At 50.3% G+C, this 19769-nt stretch overlaps 1 protein-coding gene across 5 annotated transcripts in view; it reads left to right on the top strand.

Moving 5' to 3' along the window:
- The window catches only part of TTC7B (tetratricopeptide repeat domain 7B), a 267917-nt gene that overhangs the window by 209847 nt on the left and 38301 nt on the right, over nt 1–19769 (top strand). The window contains exons 17-19 of one of the 5 annotated variants that reach the window (XM_070469789.1): nt 5035–5132; nt 9037–9195; nt 11750–11800. The exons of 2 other annotated variants lie outside the window; for them this stretch is intronic. In XM_070469789.1, the coding sequence (XP_070325890.1) occupies nt 5035–5132; nt 9037–9195; nt 11750–11800 (308 nt within the window). The remainder of the gene's footprint in view (nt 1–5034; nt 5133–9036; nt 9196–11749; nt 11801–19769) is intronic. 2 more of the 5 variants (XM_070469790.1, XM_070469791.1) reach the window with 2 other exon arrangements.

Raw genomic sequence — 19769 nt, 5'->3', positions numbered from 1 at the left:
TCAGCCTTGCAGGAGAGCTACTGTTCGTTCCACTTTATAGAGAATAAAAGTGAAGCTACGTGAGGTTACAGATCTTGCCCTAGTTTTCTCAGCTAAACAACTCTTCCAATCCAAACAACTTTGATTCAATCCCAGGTCTGCTGAACATCAAGGCTCTCTCCACCGCCTGTGCGCCTCTCTGAGTTGACAGCCAGCATCTTTGCCTTTAGTTTTTATTATTAACCACTCTTCTCCCTCTTGTCACCACTACTGGGACCATCCATCATGTAGGCACATGATTGGAAGAAAATTTTTTCTTCCTAAGTCCCATTTCAATCACATTAATGCATAGCATATCAATATTGAAAGGAAAAAAAGACAAGTTATTTGCCGCAACCTCAGCTGGGAATGGGAAATCCCATTTCATGCTAATCACTTCAGTCGCTCAGTCGCGTCTGACTCTTTGTGACCCCATGAACCGCAGCATGCCAGGCTTCCCTGTCCATCACCAACTCCTGAAGTTTGCTCAAACTCTTGTCAATCAAGTCGGTGATGCCATCCAAACGTCTCATCCTCTGTCATCCCCTTCTCCTCCCACCTTCAATCTTTCCCAGCATCAGGGTCTTTTCAAATTTGTCTGTTTTTCACATCAGGTGGCCAAAGTATTGGAGTCTCAGCTTCAGCATCAGTCCTTCCAATGAACACCCGGGCCTGATCTCCTTTAGGATGGACTGGTTGGATCTCCTTGCAGTCCAAGGGACTCTCAAGAGTCTTCTCCAACACCACAGTTCAAAAGCATCAATTCTTCGGTGCTCAGCTTTCTTTATAGTCCAGCTCTCACATCCATACATGACTATTGGAAAAACCATAGCCTTGACTAGATGGACCTTTGTTAGAAAAATAATGTCTCTGCTTTTTAATATGCTGTCTAGCTTTCTCATAGCTTTTCTTCCAGGGAGCAAGCATCTTTTAATTTCATGGCTGCAGTTACCATCTGTAGTGATTTTGGAGCCCCCAAAATAAAATCTCTCACTCTTTCCATTGTTTCACCATCTATTTGCCATGAAGTGACAGGACCAAATGCCATGATCTTAGTTTTCTGAATGCTGAGTTTTGAGCCAGATTTTTCACTCTCCTCTTTCACTTTCATCAAGAGGCTCCTTAGTTCTTCTTCACTTTCTGCCGTAACGGTGGTGTTATCTGCATGTCTGAGGTTATTGATATTTCTCCCAGCAATCTTGATTCCAGCTTGTGCTTCATCCAGTCCAGCATTTCGCATGATGTACTCTGCATATAAGTTAAATAAGCAGGGTGACAATATACAGCCTTGATGTACTCCTTTCCTGATTTGGAACCAGTTTGTTGTTCCATGTCTGTTTCTAACTGATTTCTCAGGAGGCAGGTAAGATAGTCTGGTATTCCCATCTCTTTCAGAATTTTCCACTATTTATTGTGATCCACACAGTCAGAGGCTTTGGCATAGTCAATAAAGCAGAAATAGATGTTTTTCTGGAACTCTCTTGCTCTTTCAATGATCCAATGGATGTTGGCAATTTGATCTCTGGTTCCTCTGCCGTTTCTAAATCCAGCTTGAACATCTGGAAGTTCACATATTGTTGAAGCTTAGCTTGGAGAATTTTGAGTATTACTTTGCTAGCATGTGAGATGAGTGCGCAACAACTACCGCAATTGTGCAGTAGTTTGAACATTCTTTGGCATTGCCTTTCTTTGGGACTGGAATGAAAACTGACCTTTTCCAGTCCTGTGGCCACTGCTGAGCTTTCCAGATTTGCTGGCATGTTGAGTGCAGCACTTTCACAGCACCATCTTTTAGGATTTGAAATGGCTCAGCTGGAATTCCATCACCTCCACTAGCTTTGTTCGTAGTGGTGCTTCCTAAGGCCCACTTGACTTGGCATTCCAGGATGTCTGGCTCTAGGTGAGTGATCACACCATCGTGGTTACGTGGGTCATGAGATCTTTTTTGTGTGGTTCTTCTGTGTATTCTTGCCGCCTCTTCTTAATGCTAACAGTCACCAGGATTTTGGAGGAACTTTCCTTTTAGCAAAGTGTGCTCTCACTCATCTTCAGAGCAGTCCCATGAAACGGGCAAATGTTGTGTTCTGTCAGACCCTTTTTACTGATGAGAAAGTTGAGTTCAGGAGTGAAGGGAGCTTCTCTTGTTTGTGTGACCCTGCCTTAAGACGCCTGGGAAATGCTACAGTGTCCTCTCCAGAGCCCCCCCGATACATCCAGTGTTTATCGTGTACCCGGCACTCCCAGAGCCAGGAAGGGACACAGCTGTGATGAACTCTAGGATTCCGGCTCCCAGTCCCCCACCAGCTTTCCTCTTGCTGTTGGAGAATTTCCAAGAGAAGTTCCTGGTTTCCAGAACAGATTAACTGTCAGTAGAGTTTACTCTGGATTTTCAGCCCTGATTTAGGGGAACAGGAATTACCGGATGTGTCCATCTCCATGTGTGGATTTCTGCAGCTTATGTGCAGTGGATTTGAGGCGCCTTCCAGCTTCCTTTCCCTAAAACTCGACTGACACCACTGCCGGGAATGGTTTTCCCTTCCTTTTTGCCAGCCTCCTTGGAAGGGGGTCCTGGCACCTAAGGGCAAGACAGAGAGGAAGGGAGGTGACAGGTCCGTCGGGGAGGTGGTCCATAGAGGCTCCCAAGCAGATGTGTCCCAGGCGGAGAGGGGGGCTCGCTGGGGGACAGGGAACTCGAGGGCTGGCCAGGCCTCCCCGGCCCCTTCTCCCTCCTCCTGTGGCTCACGGTGAAGGCAGGGTCTGCAGCACATAAGCGAACAACTAAAACCTGCTTGAAGCATCCAGCGGGATTCTCAGTCACTAAGTCAGGGTGGAAACAAAAGCGTCTCCATTCAGAGTAGTTATTGTTGCTTATATACCGCGGAGATAAAGGAAGGAATATTGCCATACGGAGTTTCTCAGCTGGTGGGAGAGAAACAGGTCAACAGGTCCTGTGTCCTTACTGGGTGATCTTCATAAGCCGAGATTTTGTCTTAGCTGGGGTTTCTGACACCTGGAGTCGGAGGTCCTTGCCTCAGCTTCCCCACACCTGCCATCACGTGAACCCAGAGGCACATTTGCAGGCACAGTACTTGTGTGCCCTGAAGTTGGAACTCTTCTGAATGCTCTGTCTGCATGACCTCAGTTCAGCCTGACTCGTGCGTATGTAGGAAGACAATCTTCATCCTCATCTCACAGGGAAGTCACTGAAGCACGCAGGAAGTGGCCTTGCTCGAAGTGACCTACCACCAGGGACAGATGTAGGAAAGAACCCGGCCTCCTGGCCCGGCTGGGTTCCAGGACGCAACACGACACGCAGCAGCCAGCCCTGTGCTCTGAAACTTGGTGCAGTGAGAAGCCTGGGGCAGACAGTTCCCATCCTCTTACCAAGGTCCCGGTCACTGAAACCTAGGCACGTCGTTCCCTTGCAATTCCAGCACCTCACTGTGTGTCCTGGAATCCCCAAGGTGATGAAAAATGTCACTACATTTTGAGATCACATCTTGCCAAAACTCCTAGGTGGGGACCTATTGCAACATTCAGATAATTAACTCTTTGTCAAATTTTTATAGTATTTTTGTAATTATATTAAAAATACATACCTGAACTGAACAATGCTAGAAACATTCAGTTGGTAATGTGATTAATGCAAATTTGCACAGACTTTTATGCTGTCTTCTGCTCAGAGACATTTATTGTTTCTCAGACATGGAAATAACTAATAGAATAGTTTCCAAAAAACATGTATCCAGTGATGTCATAAGTATAGGCTGACAAACAGTCTGTACTGAAGCAAGTTTCCTTCTGTTTCCTGTGGATTTCTCTAACTACATCACCGGACGTGGAAATTACAGCCTGCAAACCATATTAAGTTTCATAGCAAATCTTGTTTGTGCCACTTTTAGCAGCAGCTGCAGAAAGGAAGGAAATCGTGTCCCTTTATTGTAGAAGTTGAATTTCTTGACAATAACAACTAAAAAAAAAAATCATCCGTAGAGCCCCCAGATTAAAAAAAGAAAAGAATGGATTGGAATAAAAGCATTAGACTCAAACCTCAAGAGACAGATGTGCATCTTTGCTAGAGTATCGTGATGGAGGAAAAAAGCAGGCAGTTGTTTTCATTGTTTTCGCTTACAGGCTTCTGAGAATTAGAGGCGGGATAGTGTGAGCTAAGGTCCATGAATGAACGGTGTTTCACTCCCGTTCGGCCTGTGTGGTCTCCTTGTGACTCACCTGAGGAGTGGCCAGTCCCGTTTCGCAGGAGCAGCCTGCGGGGGGTCGGTGCGGGACGCTGGCTGGGAGCGCCAGCCGGGAGGCTGCTAGCAGAACCCGAGGTGCCTCCCTGAGGCTGTCCTCTCCTGCTCAGGAGCGCTGGCCGGGGGCTCTCTGCCAGCCCCCCGGCCCGCGTGCAGCCTCACACGGCCTCGCCCTCGTTCATTAGATAGAGGTCTCCACCGCATCATTGATCATAAAGGCTTGTTCTCGGGACCCAAACGAGGCCGTGGCTGTGATCAGCCTTTGAAAAGTAAGGCCCAGTGGTTCTTGAATTCGGGTTCGCATTGGAACCAACGGGGGAGCTTTGACCAGCACTTCTGATCTGTTGGGCTGGGCAGGACCCGGGCCTCAGCAGTTTATTGAGATGCCCTGGGTGGTCTTTCTGGGACGCCACTGCCTGGAAGCATGCGTGCCAAGCGCGGGTTCCGGGAGGCAACGGGAGGACGGCGTACTCACGGGCCGGGCTAGCGAGCCTGGCGCCCAGCGGTGTGTCCCCACGGCGGGGAGACGCTGGGTCCACGTTTCCATCTCCTGCACTAGCTCAGGCCTGCAGGTGCAGTTTAAGCCACGCTGGGGATGCGGATGCTGAAAGGAAGCCAGCCCAGGGAAAGCTGGATGCGTGGTGACAGGTGACCAGGTGCCAAAGAACGTCAGAAATGCGTTTTAGGGGTGGCGATCGGGTGCTTCTGTTTCCTCCCCCCACCCACCCTCCCAGTGACTGACCTTTGCAGCTGTGTTTTGCAGTGATTCTGGACGTGGGAGCAGCCTCTTAGATAGAACCATTGCTGACAGACGACAGCTTAATACAATTACTTTGCCAGACTTCAGCGATCCCGAGACAGGTGAGACTGAAGGGCCAGCGGGGCGGACGTGGCATCAACCAGAACGGGGCGGGGTCCGGCCCCGAGCCCCGCCGGGCCCAGGGTGGGAAGGCGTCCCCAGGGAAACGGGCTCACCTCCCACCTGTCGGGCCTTTCCCTGTGTCTTTTTCAAGCCTGTGTTCACGGTGGGGGCCGTCCTATTCCTTGCCAACACAACTCTTTGAAATCTTTCTATTTTTCCCCTTGCTCTTGGAGCCGAAAATTCGAAACTAAAATTAGACTCTTCCCATCCCCTCCGAGCGTCCCTCGGCTTCTGTGTTTCTTTGTCTCTCTTTAGATTTCAGACTTGCTGAAATCAAGGTTTCGGTGTCTCATCCGTGGCACCCATGAACACACATCCACCCTGCAAAGAACCCCTGCGAGGGGCAGCTGGGTTCTGAGCCTCCGAGTCTACTGACCCCGAGAGGAGGCCTGACGCATTTCCTGCCTCTCTGCAGATATTAGCACGTCAGTTCGCATCTGTGTTTCTACAGTTGCCTAAGTACAGGGGGGTAGAGATACCTCTGTCATCTCCAGAAGTGCAGATGGGTAGTTTTGGATAGGAATACTGACATCTCAGGGGGCCTTTTGGAGGACTCAACGGACCCACGGAGTATTAAGACGTGCCCAGCTGTGAGCCTCAGACACAGTCCCAGAGTGTCGTTGGGAGCGGGTTCTGCAGCCTCCCCACCACCCACACGGGGCTCTATGTCAGGCTTCATCCACCTCCGGGCGCCCCAGCCTCCTGGGGGTTGCCCTAACGAGAGGAGCCTCCCGGCCCCGGGTCCTGACCCGGCCCCTCCAAAGAGCCAGAGCGCAGCCGAGGCCTCCTCGGGGAGTCAGCCCAGAGAGTCTCTCCCCGGGGACGGGAGCCGGGCGCAGTCCTCGCCCGAGCTGTTCTCGCAGCTGCCCGCCTTGCCCAGCTAGGCCCCCTTCCCAGACCTCAAGTCGGCTCAGGAAGCCTGACCGCAGGGCCCTGGGGCTCCCTGGTCAGGAGAGCGCTGGGAGCAGCAGTAATTTAAGTCAGTGCCCTGTACCAGCCGCTGCTCCAAGTGCGGGCTAGGAAGGCCGCAGGGAGACTCATCCCTGGAGTGCCTGGACCTGGGCTGAGGGCCAGTCACTGGAGGGCTTAGGTGTGAACCAGGCCGACTCTGAGCTGGGCTCTGCTCACGGTGCAGCCCCACTGGAGGGATGTGCGTGACCCCTCGCTGCAGAAAAGGGAAGGTCAGGCTCTTAAGCTCCGCGAGGCGAGGCTCGGACCTCCAGGGAGAGAAGACAGGGAGGTGATTCTCGCCAGCTCCTAGCAGCTGCCACCGGGGGCCTCCTCCCCACCCCGGACCCTGCAAGGAGCCTGTTACTGAAGTCAGACCCCCTGTCCTTCCAGCTGCTCAGGGTCTTCATTTGCCCGGAGGTCCCCCAAATTTCATCTACATCACAATGCAAACAGGCAGGAGAAAATGAGTGAGGCCCCTGAGGTTCCTTCTCCCCGTTGCCCCAGGAACATTCCCCGCTCGGGCCCTCAGGAGGCTCCTCCTCAGAGGAAACCTCAGGTGCCACAGCATCCAGGCGAGGTGTGGCTCGTGCCCCGAGGGCGTGGCCGGCCTTGTCCGCCGTGGGCACCGCTGTCCCTGAATCCCAAGCCCGTGGGCCCCACACTGCCGGGGCACAGGCTCCCAGGTGCTGGCCAGCGGCCGTGTTACTGTGTTGTGGTTTGCCACACGAGCCCCTCCAAGACCCTTCTCACCCGCCCTGCCCGGGAGCCCCATCGTTGGTTTTAGCACCACCAGCAGTTACCCGGGAGGCTCGGGAGCCGGAAAAATGGAAGGCCACATTAGCAGACCTTGTCAGTGGCAGACTGGTCATAAATGATGGCAGAACATTCTGAGATGATCCTTTAAATCCAAGAGACTTAAAAAACCTTAAATTAGACAGACTCTGCTATAAATGGAAAAGGTGCCTCCGTCTTGATGAATAAAGGGCAGTTCTGTACCGCTGGGCCCCTGGGCAGTTCCAGGAGGGCAGCGGTGCCTATTGGTGCCTCTGTGTGGACCCCTGTCTCCAGAATGACCCACAGATTTAGCTGAAGCTCTGATTATGAAGGTTCGGTAGAGATGCTCTGCTTCCTCCCTGCTCTTCTCCCTTGCTTTTCCTAAAGATAACCATTTTTATTAGCTTTTGGTTTTCCCTTCCACGCAAATAAGCTTAGATCTTATTTCCCGTGTCCCTTGACTTGAAAATAGCAGACTGTGTCTGGACTGCTCGGCCCCCGTGGGGGTCCCTTCACACGTCGCCCGCTCCCCCTGCCTCCGTCAGCGGAGAGTGTCCTGGGGCTTTTTTACAGCCCCACGGTCAGTGGCTTTTCTAAGTGCCCCGAAGGACCCAAGCCTCTACCAGGGGCGCAGTGGGTGAAGACGCGTGCGCGGCACAGAGGCAGCCTCCCACGGTCACAGCGCCACCCACCCCGTCACCGCGGGGCAGGAGACCCCTTCTCAAAGCCACAGGCCCTGTTTTGTTTTCCAGAGCTAAAATTTATTTTCCCTTTATTTTTTAAAATTTTCTATTGTGGAAAAACTTCAAATATGCCCACATAGAGATACTAATGCCATGAGTCCGCATGTACCTACCACCAGCCTCCAATTCCGGTTCTTTTTTCATTTATCTCTGCTGTCCAACACTTAGTTTTTGTAAGGTATTTTGAGGCAGATCTCAGATATCATATTTTGCCTGTTAAAATTTCAGTATATGTGTAAAACGGATAAGAGTTCTTTAAAAGTCTAGCCAAGGTACCCTCATTATACATCTGGGTCGTGAGGCTCAGTTCCCACCCCTGCGGTTGTCCAGATGCGGATCTGAACCATAACAGGAGGGGAGCGCAAGTCTAGAAGCCTCGGACCGGCCGGGTCCACTGTGGCCAGAGAGTGGACGCTGGTTTTCTTAAACGGGTGTGGCAGAGTGAAACAGAACCGTGGAGAATCTGCTCTCCCTTCTAACATCTACTCTCAGCCCCCTCCCCTCCCCACCCCCGCCTCTGTCGTCCAGTAGGTCCTAGCCATCAAGAGACTCAATGGAATGACAGTCCTTTAACTCTGAAGCTATGAGTCATTGTCTTTTCTTTGGAATAAGTTAGTTGCTTAAATAGAGGATGAAAAAAAAATTTTTTCTTCCTTTTGCCTTCAAAACAGGATGTGGAGTAAGGGGATTTAGCTTTAATCATTGGAGGATATTGCCAGACACCTATCCAAAGTAAAATGATTCTTTCACCTTGAAAGTTTGCCCCATTTTGTCCGGGAAAGTTTTTAATTGTCATGGTGGCGGTTCTCCCTCCTGTGGTGTGTCTCTCCAGCTGAAGTCGGGAGGCTACCGCCCCCAACCGTGGCCCAGTCTAGCGAGCTTACACTCCATTGCCACAATACTGGGACCTGGCCCGTGGTTGACCCTCAATAGCTGCACCTAGCAAAACCTTAGTTTTCAAGTAAATTTTATATAAGTGCTTCTCATAAAAAACAAATTAGGAAAAGTCAAGTTCTAATCCTTTCCAATTGAAAAGCAAATAGTTTCTTTCCCTCTAGACTGTTGCGGATATTATAGGTTAAAGACGTATTATTTTCAATGGATCATACTGCTGAATCTGTGCCCAGGTAAATCTGAGTTATTTTTATTCCATGGTGTTGTTGCAGAACAAATAATAACCAGTGGAAAAACAGCAAATTTGTTTTCTTCGAAAAGCACTTGTATTCTATTGTCAAGTAGAGGAATGATTGTGTATTACATGACCTCATTTTCTTTGCAGCTTATGTGAGTATATTAAAAGCTAGTTTATTTTTTTTCTTTGTGTTTCTAAAGTTTTTTTGCCTTTATCCTTTTTTTTCTCTTTCACTTTTTTTAGTGTCAGATTCCTCCTCCTCCTCTCTTTCAAGAAGCGAGTCTCCTCTCCACCTGTTTGTGTCTTCTCATCTCCACTCTCACCCCAAACCCGATACCTTTGTGTGGCCCCCAGCTGCACGCTCAGTCAGTGACCCGGGCCCCCGCCAGGAAGCCTCTCTGTGTAAACGTGGTTTATGTTTCTTTTTGTTCCTTTCTTGTTAGACCTGCTTCATTTGCCTGATGTTTTATTTTCTGATAATCTTCCTAACTGATAAGCTGGCTAGCAAACTCCATCCAATTCAACTGACAGAAAATCTTGCTAGTTTGAAAACCCAAACGCTGCCTGGGGCAGAAGACAGTGTTGCTGAGTTCCATCCTCCCCTCCGAAAAGCAGAGGAAACCCGTTTTGAGCAGAATCAACAGAAGCTTTTCTAGAACACTGCTTCTGGCTCTTGGGCACTCCTGTGATTTCCTGGAGTTGATATCAATGCATAAAGATCCTATTTTCTTAAAAAAGACAAACTAGAACATTCCTAATTATTTCCAGTTTTCAATTTAGAAATGAATTCAACAAGTATGTCATAATCAAGGTCGTGTTCTAAAGGTATCGGTCAGCTGCCTTCTAAATATGTGGACTCAGAGCTCATGGTGTGCCAGAGTCACCCAGAGAGCTTCGAAAACTGCAGACTCCCTGGGTCCGACCCCCAGAGTTTACGATCCAGGAGGCCTGACTGGGTCTCAAGAATATGCATTTATGAAATACCTTCTCATGATTCCACTGCCAGTGGGTTGTGTCCTGCATTTTGGAAAACAAGGCTATAAATTGTTTTTCATTTCAGGGAAAGAAAATGTAGGGCTTGTGTCATGAATCTAGGCAGGGAAATTGAACAGTGTTTTAATCTCATCTTGCTTTTAAATAATAGGGACATTTGAAAGTCTGTTTTGGGCCCTGTCAATTTAAAAAAAAAGATCCCTGTATTAAAATGAGACACTGGTTGATAAAGTCCTTAAATGGCACCTAAATGTGGGTCTCACCAGGAGATCCACCCTTGTTCTTCCACTCATTTATTTAATGCTCACTTTACCCGCAACACGACCAGAAAATTTAATCTCTATATCCATGATTTATAAGGGCTCATCTTTGGTCCAAACACTCAGTTATATACTGAACAAAAGCTCAGCATATAAAGAGCTACTCTCACTAATGTGCTCATATTTCTAATGGTGACCTGCTGTGTTAGACTCACTCACGCGTGCACACACACACACAGAAAGGAGACTATCATCTAAAATAAATCATTTAAACCAAGAAACACTCCGACCTTACTTATCTGCACAGTAATTGTTCTGATCTCAGCCTCAGTGGCAATCCCGTTTTTACAAAATGGAAGATAATGTTTATAAACTGCTTACGTAGTTTTTAATCCGCTTCTTAAAATAGACATTTTCCCTTAATACGATGACTAGGAGCAGTTGCCAACTTTGGTTTTTTTTCTGTTTTGGTTTTTCCAGAAAAGTTGTTTTTTACATTGACTTTTGCCCAGCTTGAGGGTGGGGTTCTTAAAATGGAATCTTATTGTTCTGGATATCCCCAGGTGGCTCAGTTGTGAAGAATTCACCTGCCAATGCAAGAGATGCAGGTTTGATCCCTGGGTGGTGAAGATCCCCTGGAGGAGGAAATGTGCAACCCGTTCCAGTGTTCTTACCAGGAAAATCCCATGGACAGAGGAGCCTAGCAGGCTGCAGTCCACGGGGTCCCAAAGAGTCAGACACGACTTAGCGACTGAACGATAGCAAGAAAAGCTGTTCTAGAATGACATTAGATATTCCCACTACCCCTTCCCTTCTCGTTTGCACAACAAACCCACCTACCTCCACACCTGCCAGTATTTACCTCGTTGTATCCCAATAAGCCCTGTGTCCCTTTAAACCTCTGAGGACTGGGGTCCAGCCTCTTCTGGTGGGACCCCTGATATCAGATGAATTAGCAGATGGGTGGGCAGTGCGCAGTCCCTGGGCTTTCTGCTGAACATATCAGGAACCAAAAGCACTCAGTGGTTTGTCTCCACAAACCTCGGAGTCACCTTCCGTCCTCAGGGAGCCCCTCGCTGGTCACCAGGTGTTCTAAGACGGAAGCACCAAGGATCTTGCCTCCCAGCCACAAACACAGCATTCAGCTAGAGAAGGGAAAACATGCCACATGTGCCTAGTAAAGGTAGAATTTCTTGATTAAAATTATAATAAATTTGAATGCCAGCTCTTTCCCCTAGAACAGATAGCCTAGACCTAAAGCTTCACGAATCCCACCCCGCCGCCCCCCCCCCCCCCAATCCTTTGGCTTCACAGGATCAAACACTAGCCCAACCCTACAACTGTTGGAATCATGAAGAGGCTTAATGTGTGGAAATATCTGAAAATTGCTGTTTGATTATTTTTCCCTTCCCCTTGGAATTTCCTGCCCTGGAAACAAAACAGTCCGTGAATTGGTCAGCTTTCACGTGCTGAGTGAACATTTAAACACGGAGGGGAATGCCCAGTTGGCCTTCCTTTGCTTTAAAAAAAAAATCATTGTTAGTGGAAAAACGTATGTCACCCTTGAACTGAAATCTGATTCCAGAGAACCAGACTTACAGTTGGAAGGTTATGGGAACTCCATTTGCTTTTTTAGCCTTAATTTTGATTTTTCAAATGTTTGTTTCTTGGTTTTAATTTTTGGTTTGATTTATTGTTCCAAGGCAACTCTCCAGAAGTGTACTTTCATGGTTTTCCCTCCCTTTTTTCAGTTAGTAAGTAGTTTACCGATCTATTAACTTTTCCGAGGGTCTCCAGAGTCACGCTACCGTCCACCGCGCAGTGTGTTGTGGCTGTTGATCCCTGGGAATGTTCAGATGGCCTGGACCCTAAGCTGCCACCCGCTTGCTCACTCCTCGTGGGGCCCAGCTCTCACGAGATTGTAATGCTTCCTCCTGCAGCTTGGGTTTAAATACGGAGGAGGCAGCACTTGGAAGGACTACAGAAGGAGGCATTGCAGGAAAAATGCCCATGTGAAGGCGTGCTGTGGGTTGGTCAGCGGCCCCATAGTGACTGATCAAAAGTATGAGACATCTAGGCTTCCCAGTGAGGGTCATCTGTAGATTTGGGGTGGAGGGAACTAGTTGAATCTCAAATATCCTTTCTGGTTCAACCCCTATTGGTACCTAGAAAAAGCGATTCCCTTTCAGTAGGGTAAAATGAGGCTTGACATATTTATACAGAGGTCTTAACCCTTTTGATAAAAACAGCCTGAAGTCTCAGGAAGGCCAGGGAACCTGGGTTCAGCAGGCAGTTCTGCAGAGGAACCCATGCAACTCATTTAACCTTCCTGGCCTTTGATTCCTCACCTGTGAGGATCTAAGTTTGCTTGTTATTATGTTTACACACTGGGGCTTCCCAGGTGGCATTAGTGGTAAAGAACCCACCTGCCAATGCAGGAGACGCATGAGACACCAATTCGATCGCTGGGTCAGGAAGATGCCCTGGAGAAGGAAATGGCAGACCACTCCAGTATTCCTGCCTGGACAGAGGAGCCTGGCGGGCTGTGGTCCGTGAGGTCACACAGAGTCGGGACACGGCTGAAGCGACTTTAGCACGCTGTTCACACTCGCCTTTGTGGTTTACCAGGAGCTGATCCTGATTTTAAGCCTCTACCAGCCCCTGTGGCTCCCAGAGGGCAGTGAGCGGCTGGGCGGGCAGGGCTGGCCTGGAATGTAGCCGCCAGGCCACCCCCTCACCCCTGAGCCGTGGGCGCCCACCCCCGAAGTCGTCGTTCTGGAGGGAGACCTGGGTTCATGTTCTGTTCTCCTCTCCAAGAGTGTGCCGGCTGATGCTCCTGGCTTCATTTTATATCACCAATTCTGGTGAAACTGCTGATCTCTTTAGGAACCCAGAGAAGAGAATAATATTAAGGAAAAACACACACCGCTCAAATGAAGCAAGGTGAGAAACAAAGCCGAGGTGGTGAGCGTTTTTATCATTGACCTTGTGTTTTCCGACATTTAAAAACATCGTCAGGATCAGGAAGTGACCGGCCGGTGAGGTGGTGAACTTCACCTTCTGCCTCTGACTAACAGGAAAAAGTCACTTTTTAATCTATATATGAAAAGGTCACTCTAGTGATGGCCCCACTGCTTTTGAGGGGTGGCAGTTTTAAAAACAGCCTTCATGATGGAAGTGTAAACGTTTTCTTGCTCTTTTTATTAAAACTAATTCTCTTAAATAGTTCGGGCTTCCCTGGGGGCTCAGATGGTAAAGAACCTACTTGCAACGTGGGGGCCTCAGGTTCCACCCCTGGATGGGAAAGATGCCCTGGAGGAGGGCACGTCCACCCGCCGCTGTCCGGAGCGTCCCACGGACAGAGGCAGCAGCCCGCGGGGTCACAAAGGGTCGACACGACTGAGCGAGAAACACGGGCCACGTCGGCACGTCCAGTTAGGTAGTTCTAGGGTGTCTTCTCTAGGCGAGGTGAGTGGCAGTCCAGGAGGGGCACGTCAGTACCGCGGCCCTCTGGCTGACGCCGGGGCTGCGTGGCCGGTAGTGAGCCCGCGGCCCGAGCCGGGGGCCTTCTCCGCGGGCCGCGCCCGCGGGAGCCGCTCTGCCCACGCTCAGCTCCGCTGCAGTGGCGGGCTCAGGCCTGGGCAGCCGGGGGTCGGGGCGGGTGGGGAGCCTCCCCGTGTAGTCCTTCCGAAGGTACTGCCTCCCGCCCGCAGCCGGCCCCGGGCTCCCTCCGAAGGCCGGCCCCCCGCATGCCTGCTGAGCGCCCCGCCGACGCCCCGGAGCACGCTGGCCGCCGCGCATGTCCCCCTGCCTCCGGGGTCCTTCCCGACGCTTTCCCTGGAGAGGACCGCCCCTCCCCTTTCAGGAGGAAAGCACGTCCCATCAGGTCTGAACTGTGCTTGACACTCTGTGAAAGTCACTGGGAGTCGTGACCCCGTCTTGGGACTGGGGGGTTAGCTTGTGCAGATGTACTTGGCTATCTTAGTCTCCTTTTCGCGCAGGGAAGAAGCAAAGTAGCTACGAGAATAGCCCCCAAGGGTACTGATCAGCATAGCCCACAAGCAGGGGGCCTCACGGGGGGCAGAAGGCGGATGGAACCCGCAATGGCCCCTAGGGCCGCGCTGCCGGGGTGCACCCCAGCCCCCCACTTGAGGGGGGCCGCCCTCCAGGGGTCAGAATACGGAAGTGAGACCCTTGACAGCCCCATGTGAGGACCCCACCCCCCAAATCAGAGGCAGGACCACCTCCAGCGGAGATGGGGATTGTCCTAATCGGGGGTTGAGGGGTGGGCGTGGAGGGAAAATGGTCCATGTTTTTAAAGGATTCAGAGAACAGCGGGGGCCCGGTCCCCCCTCCCCTTCCTCACTGGCTGCTCAGGCCCGGGCCGCTGAGGCTCCCGGAGCGCAGGGACCCAGCGTGAGGAGGTCGCTGGACCACCTCTCATCAGGTCCGAAGCCTCGTCTTGAGAAACAGGCATCCTTCTCCTGTTAAAGAGGGAAGGTTTCGAGCACAGCTGTCTGGCGGAGTGCTCACGCGTTCAGATCACCGTTCAGTGCGCGGGACCTTTGAGAAGTAAAGCGGCTTTTTTCTATTTAACTTCATTGTTGGGGGGAGGGACACAGCTTCGAACCGGAGGCCGAGTGAAGTCTGCCGACAGGTAGCACTGAGTCATTTCAGGACCGAGGGAAAACAAATGCAGAGAGCTCTGGGCAGTGGGCAACTCGTGGACACCTGGGCTCTTCTCGGAGCAGCGCCGGGGGGTCGGGTGCCTGCGAGGCTGCCCCCGGGCGGAGGGGACGCGGGCGACGAGCTGAGAGGCAGGGCTCGGTGCAGCCCCGCGCCCCGCATTCACGCGCAGGGGCTTCCGAGCTGACCCTCCAGGGCGGGAAGCAGAGGGCAGCCTGGACCCTGCGCGGACACTTAGACGTGGGCCCACTCGTAGCTCTTTGGTAGAGGGGTTTTGTTCTTTTTCCACGTCAGTAGCACAGTTGTCAGTTGTTCCTGGGCTGTGATGCTCACCAAGTCAGCAGGGTTGTATCTGAGACCTGTTCCTCTTCTACACGCTGTGAGGATGGGAGGGGAGAGGGAAGATGGACCTCGTTCAAACCACAGCAGCTTACCTAAGGCCGCCGGAAGAGTCGAGAGGGCTGCCGCAGTACAAAAACACGCCAGGCAGTCGGTGACCCTGCTTGTGAAAACGGAGGTGACCGAACACAACCCGGCCGTGAAGTTTACTCTGCCTTTTGCGTAACAGCTTACGGGCTCTGAGACGCCTCTGCCTGATGAGCTTCAAGTACTGAGATAGGGTCGACGTCGGAGGTCGGTGTGAAACTGGCCGCAGGTGTAGTGAGCTGTGGAGAGGATTTGGGAAAGCCGTCAGCTGCAGAGGCGGTGTGAGCTGGCTGGACCCGGTGTCCTGCTTCTGGCAGGGTTTCTCTGCGGGCGTCAGATGGTAGGAATGGGGGCAGGAGCCCTCCAGGGGGTGCGGAATTGGGATTCCGCTTCTGAGGTCAGGGGCCCGGCGTCTCTATCAGCAGCCCCCTTCCACACCCCACCCAGATGGTGGTCCTAAGCGAGGACTTGATAAAGACCCTGGAGGTGGGGATCCGAACAGTTCTTCAAGCGGCGCTTTGCCGATATATCAAATGTCCAAAGCAGCGTTTTCTCCTGGGCGTCTAGGCGGGAGCACGTTCAGCTCTCCTCAGCTCCAGGACGTCGTGTACCGCTTGGACACAGAACCTGGGCCAGGTTTTGGGGCCCGCTTGCCCCTGCCCGCGTCACTGTCTGCTCAGTTGGTTTCGCAGTGGCTTTTCAGAGCCCCTGCGCCCTGTGACAGGGGCTTGGTGGCTGCTCGGCCCTGAGGGTGAGGATCCGACAGGGATAAGCACTTCTCGAATTAATGTGATAAATAGGAGATGCTCAGCGGCCAGACACGTCCCCTGGATCACCTGTCAAACCTGGTTATCTGGAAGCTTATTCCTCCAGAGTCTTGGACTTCAAATTAGAAATATGCCTTCTGTTCCTCCCTCTAATTCCTTTCTGAAGCCTCAGTTTGTCCACTTCCCTTGGAGGGATAATCCTCTTAACCCCATGCACGCTGTAAGAATACATTTGCTTTCATGAGAAAGAAAGGGTTGCTTTAAAACTAGGTTGGTCAGGACTAGCATTTCTAGATGCTTACCTACATAAATCAAAATCTCTCTGGGCACTTACCATTTCAGTCCTACGCGACAGTAAGATGCAGGTTGTTTCGATTATTTTTTGTAATCAGATATATCCATTCTAATTCATAGTGATGCTTATCCCTTTCTTCCTCCAAATTCTAACCCAGTGGAAGAGTTTGATATATTGCACTATTGCCAGGAAGAATGAAAGTGAAATTTCAAGTCAGTCAGTCGTGTCCAGCTCTTTGCGACCCCATGGACTATAGAGTCCATGGACTTCTCCAGGCTAGAATACTGGAGTAGGTTGCTATTCCCTTCTCCAGGGGATCCTCCCAACCCCGGGATTGAACCCAGGTCTCCCGCATTGCCGGCGGATTCTTTACCCACTGAGCCACAAGGGAAGCACTGTAGACATTAGCTATGAAGTATTTTTATCATTACTGTAAATCACCTGCTCCTGTTAATAACTGTTGAATGCTCAGATACCTACCCCTCGCTCAGAGCCTGAAGGGTGCCTGCCCCGTGAGGTGTGTGTGAAAAGGGATCATCCGGTGAGGAGACAGTTGTTTCTAATGGACCTCAGTTGCCCTCCCTGGGTAAGGGGTTGGTTACAATGGCGCTGGGAAGCCCCTGGTATGAGCAGTGTGGATTCAGGTGTGCACCATTGGCAGTCCTAGTGCCAGCGGCTGGGAGGAGCCTTTTGAGACGGGAAGGCTCTGGCACTGGGCCTTTAGGGAAGGAGGGTAGGGCACCCAGCCATGGTTCCCTCAAAGGGAGCCACCATCTTCCAGATTTCATCCAGTGACAAGTCTGTTGGCAGTGCTCATTCACCCATCATTCATTCATTCGTCCCGTGAGCATTTACCAAGCACACTTCCGGGGCCTGGCATTGTTAGCCTCTAAAATACCTAGTGGGCTTCCCTGGTGGTTCAGCTGGTGAAGAATCCTGCAATGCAGGAGACCTGGGTCCGATCCCCAGGTTGGGAAGATCCCCTGAAGAAGGGAATGGCTACCCACTCCAGTATTCTGGCCTGGAGAATTCCATGGACTGGCCTGGAGAATTCCATGGGCTGAACAGTCCATGGGGTTGCAGAGTCAGACACAACTGAGCGACTTTCACTTTCAAAATACCTAAATGGAGGACATGACTCCTGTCTTCCAGAACCACTCAGTCTCACAAGAGAGACAGTTGCATTAACTTTAACATCAAACAGTGTGGTCTGTACAGGGATCACTGTGACCACAGGAGGATATGTGGCACTGAGGTCCCGAGGTCTAACGTTTTACCCAAGATCGGTGAGGAGGAGGAACCAAAGGCTCACGGCAGCCTTCCTGGAGGAGGTGGTAGTCGAGCTGGATTTAGAGGCGAGATTTGCAGTTAGACCAGTGTCTGAGTCACCTGCTGGCTGTATGCATTTGGGTAACTTACTCACTAAATCTTAATTTTGTCATCTAAACAATGCAGGTAACAGTGTTACCTGCCTCAGAGAATTGTTTGAAGAGTAAATGAAGCAATATACATAAAATGCAAACCAGAGTGCCTGGAACAGGCCATGTCCACTAAAACTGATAATCACCACTCCTGGCATCATCATTTGCCAGACATTCTTCACAGTGAAACTTTATTATGTGAAGAATTAATGAATTTAGTTGTGTGTGTGAGTGAATGAAGTCGTGTCCGACTCTGCAACCCCCTGGACTGTAGCCTGCCAGGCTCCATCCATGGGATTCTCCAGGCAAGAATACTGGAGTGAGTTGCCATTTCCTTCTCCAGAGGATCTTCCTGACTCAGGGATCAAACCTGGGTCATGCAGGCAGACACTTCACCATCTGAGCCACCAGGGAAGCCCCAGCTGGGTATAGTACTGCAGAGAGAAGGAACTTTGACATTATTTCTGAGTAGTTCATTTGTGAATCAAACAGATCATCTGAAAAGCAAAATTAGCCCTTTGTCTAAAAGTCACAAATCCTTGTAGCCAAGGAGTCTGAGAATCTAGTAGAAAATGTGTAGAATTTTTCTAGAGTGGTGGTGTATTACTTTTTCTTTTTTAAAAATGAAACACTTTAAGCATTTCTCAGTTTTGATTTCATTTTTTATTTCAGTATCAGTAGATATAACCCATGTAAATAAGATCTCTTGAGGGGTCTTGCAATAACTTTGCAGAGGGACTTCCCTAGTAGTCCAGTGGCTAAGACTCCACGCTCCCAGTCAGAGGCCCAGGTTTGATCCCTGGTCAGGCAACTAGATCCCATATGCCGCAGCTAAGACCTGGTGCAGCCAAATTAATTAATTAATTTTTTAAAATGACTTTGCAGAGTCCAAAGGGATTCTGAGATAAGAGGACTCTGAGAACCTCCGTCCTAAAAAACAAGAGCTTCCGGGTTCCCTTTCCCCAGACCGCTGGGCTGCAGGGAGGCAGGACCGCCCAAGCTGGCTGAGCTGTGTAGACAACACCCGCAGACGTTTCTTGACCTGTCATCTAATAACACCCTCTTCCGTCTCTCCAGGTCAGGGCCTCAGTCTTAGCTGTACGTTGGCGTTACCTGAGCTATTAACGAATAGATGGCTGGCTCCGCCCCTAGCATCAGTGATGCTGTACTATGGCATCATGATCGTTGTTTTAAACCTTAGGTGATTCTAATGTGAAGCCGAGGTTGAGAACCTCTGTTGGAGGTAGTCAGTGAGAAGGTCAGCCAGCTTGGGAACAGCGTCAGGATGTAGCAACAGCAGTTTCACTGATTTAACTAATCATCATATTAGAAATCGCAGAGAAGCTGCATCCATCCTTGTTATCAGTTAAATACTGATTTTCCATAAAGAGATTGAAAACAGAGCAAGACCCCCAAAATCAACAGCAGCTTCATCATCTTGCTGCTTAGGTTTTTTTCTAGGTATTCTGACACACTTTGTCTCCGCACGGTCAGTTCTTAGCTGAACTCCATCAGCTCTCCTGCATCACCTTTGAACTTGGCCTCGTGGCAGCACTGACTCTGGAGGCCTCCCTGGTCCTTCTCCAGAACCACCCTCTTATGTGTCCCCGTGGGTGCTGTCTGTGTGGGGATTGTCCACAGAAGCTGGATTCTCAGGCTGGTCCCCAGCCCCCTCCCGCGTTTCACTTCCACCAACCCCCTCCCACCGAAAGATTTGAGCATATTGAGAAAAATCCACATTTCCTTCATGTTGGGACCGTCAAAACACAATATGGATGGCCAGTTTATCACTGCAAATACTCTTAAAAATGAATAATTATGGTACATTTGAAAGCCCCAGCAGAAATTATTTTTATGCTCACAGAGTGGACCCAACTCATTTTATTTGAGTAGTCAGCATGTATCTGTCTATATTATCACCATTTACAACCTCATGATAAGTTGATAGTTACCACTGACAGGGTTGGAATGTTTATCTCCGTATTACACTTGAGGATGAGTTATAAATTAAGAATGTTGCCAGTGAATATAAATATCACCAATTTTCAATGTGAAGTAACTGAGACTCCTGTTCTTGGTTCTGAAACCATTTCTCCAAGAGGGGACGTGGGAAAGAGGTGGGGAGAGA

This window comes from Odocoileus virginianus, chromosome 6 (assembly GCF_023699985.2).
Source record: "Odocoileus virginianus isolate 20LAN1187 ecotype Illinois chromosome 6, Ovbor_1.2, whole genome shotgun sequence".
In the NCBI taxonomy this organism is placed as follows: domain Eukaryota; kingdom Metazoa; phylum Chordata; class Mammalia; order Artiodactyla; family Cervidae; genus Odocoileus; species Odocoileus virginianus.
The sequence above is the reverse complement of the archived record's forward strand: the minus strand, read 5'-3'. Positions and strand labels throughout refer to the sequence as shown.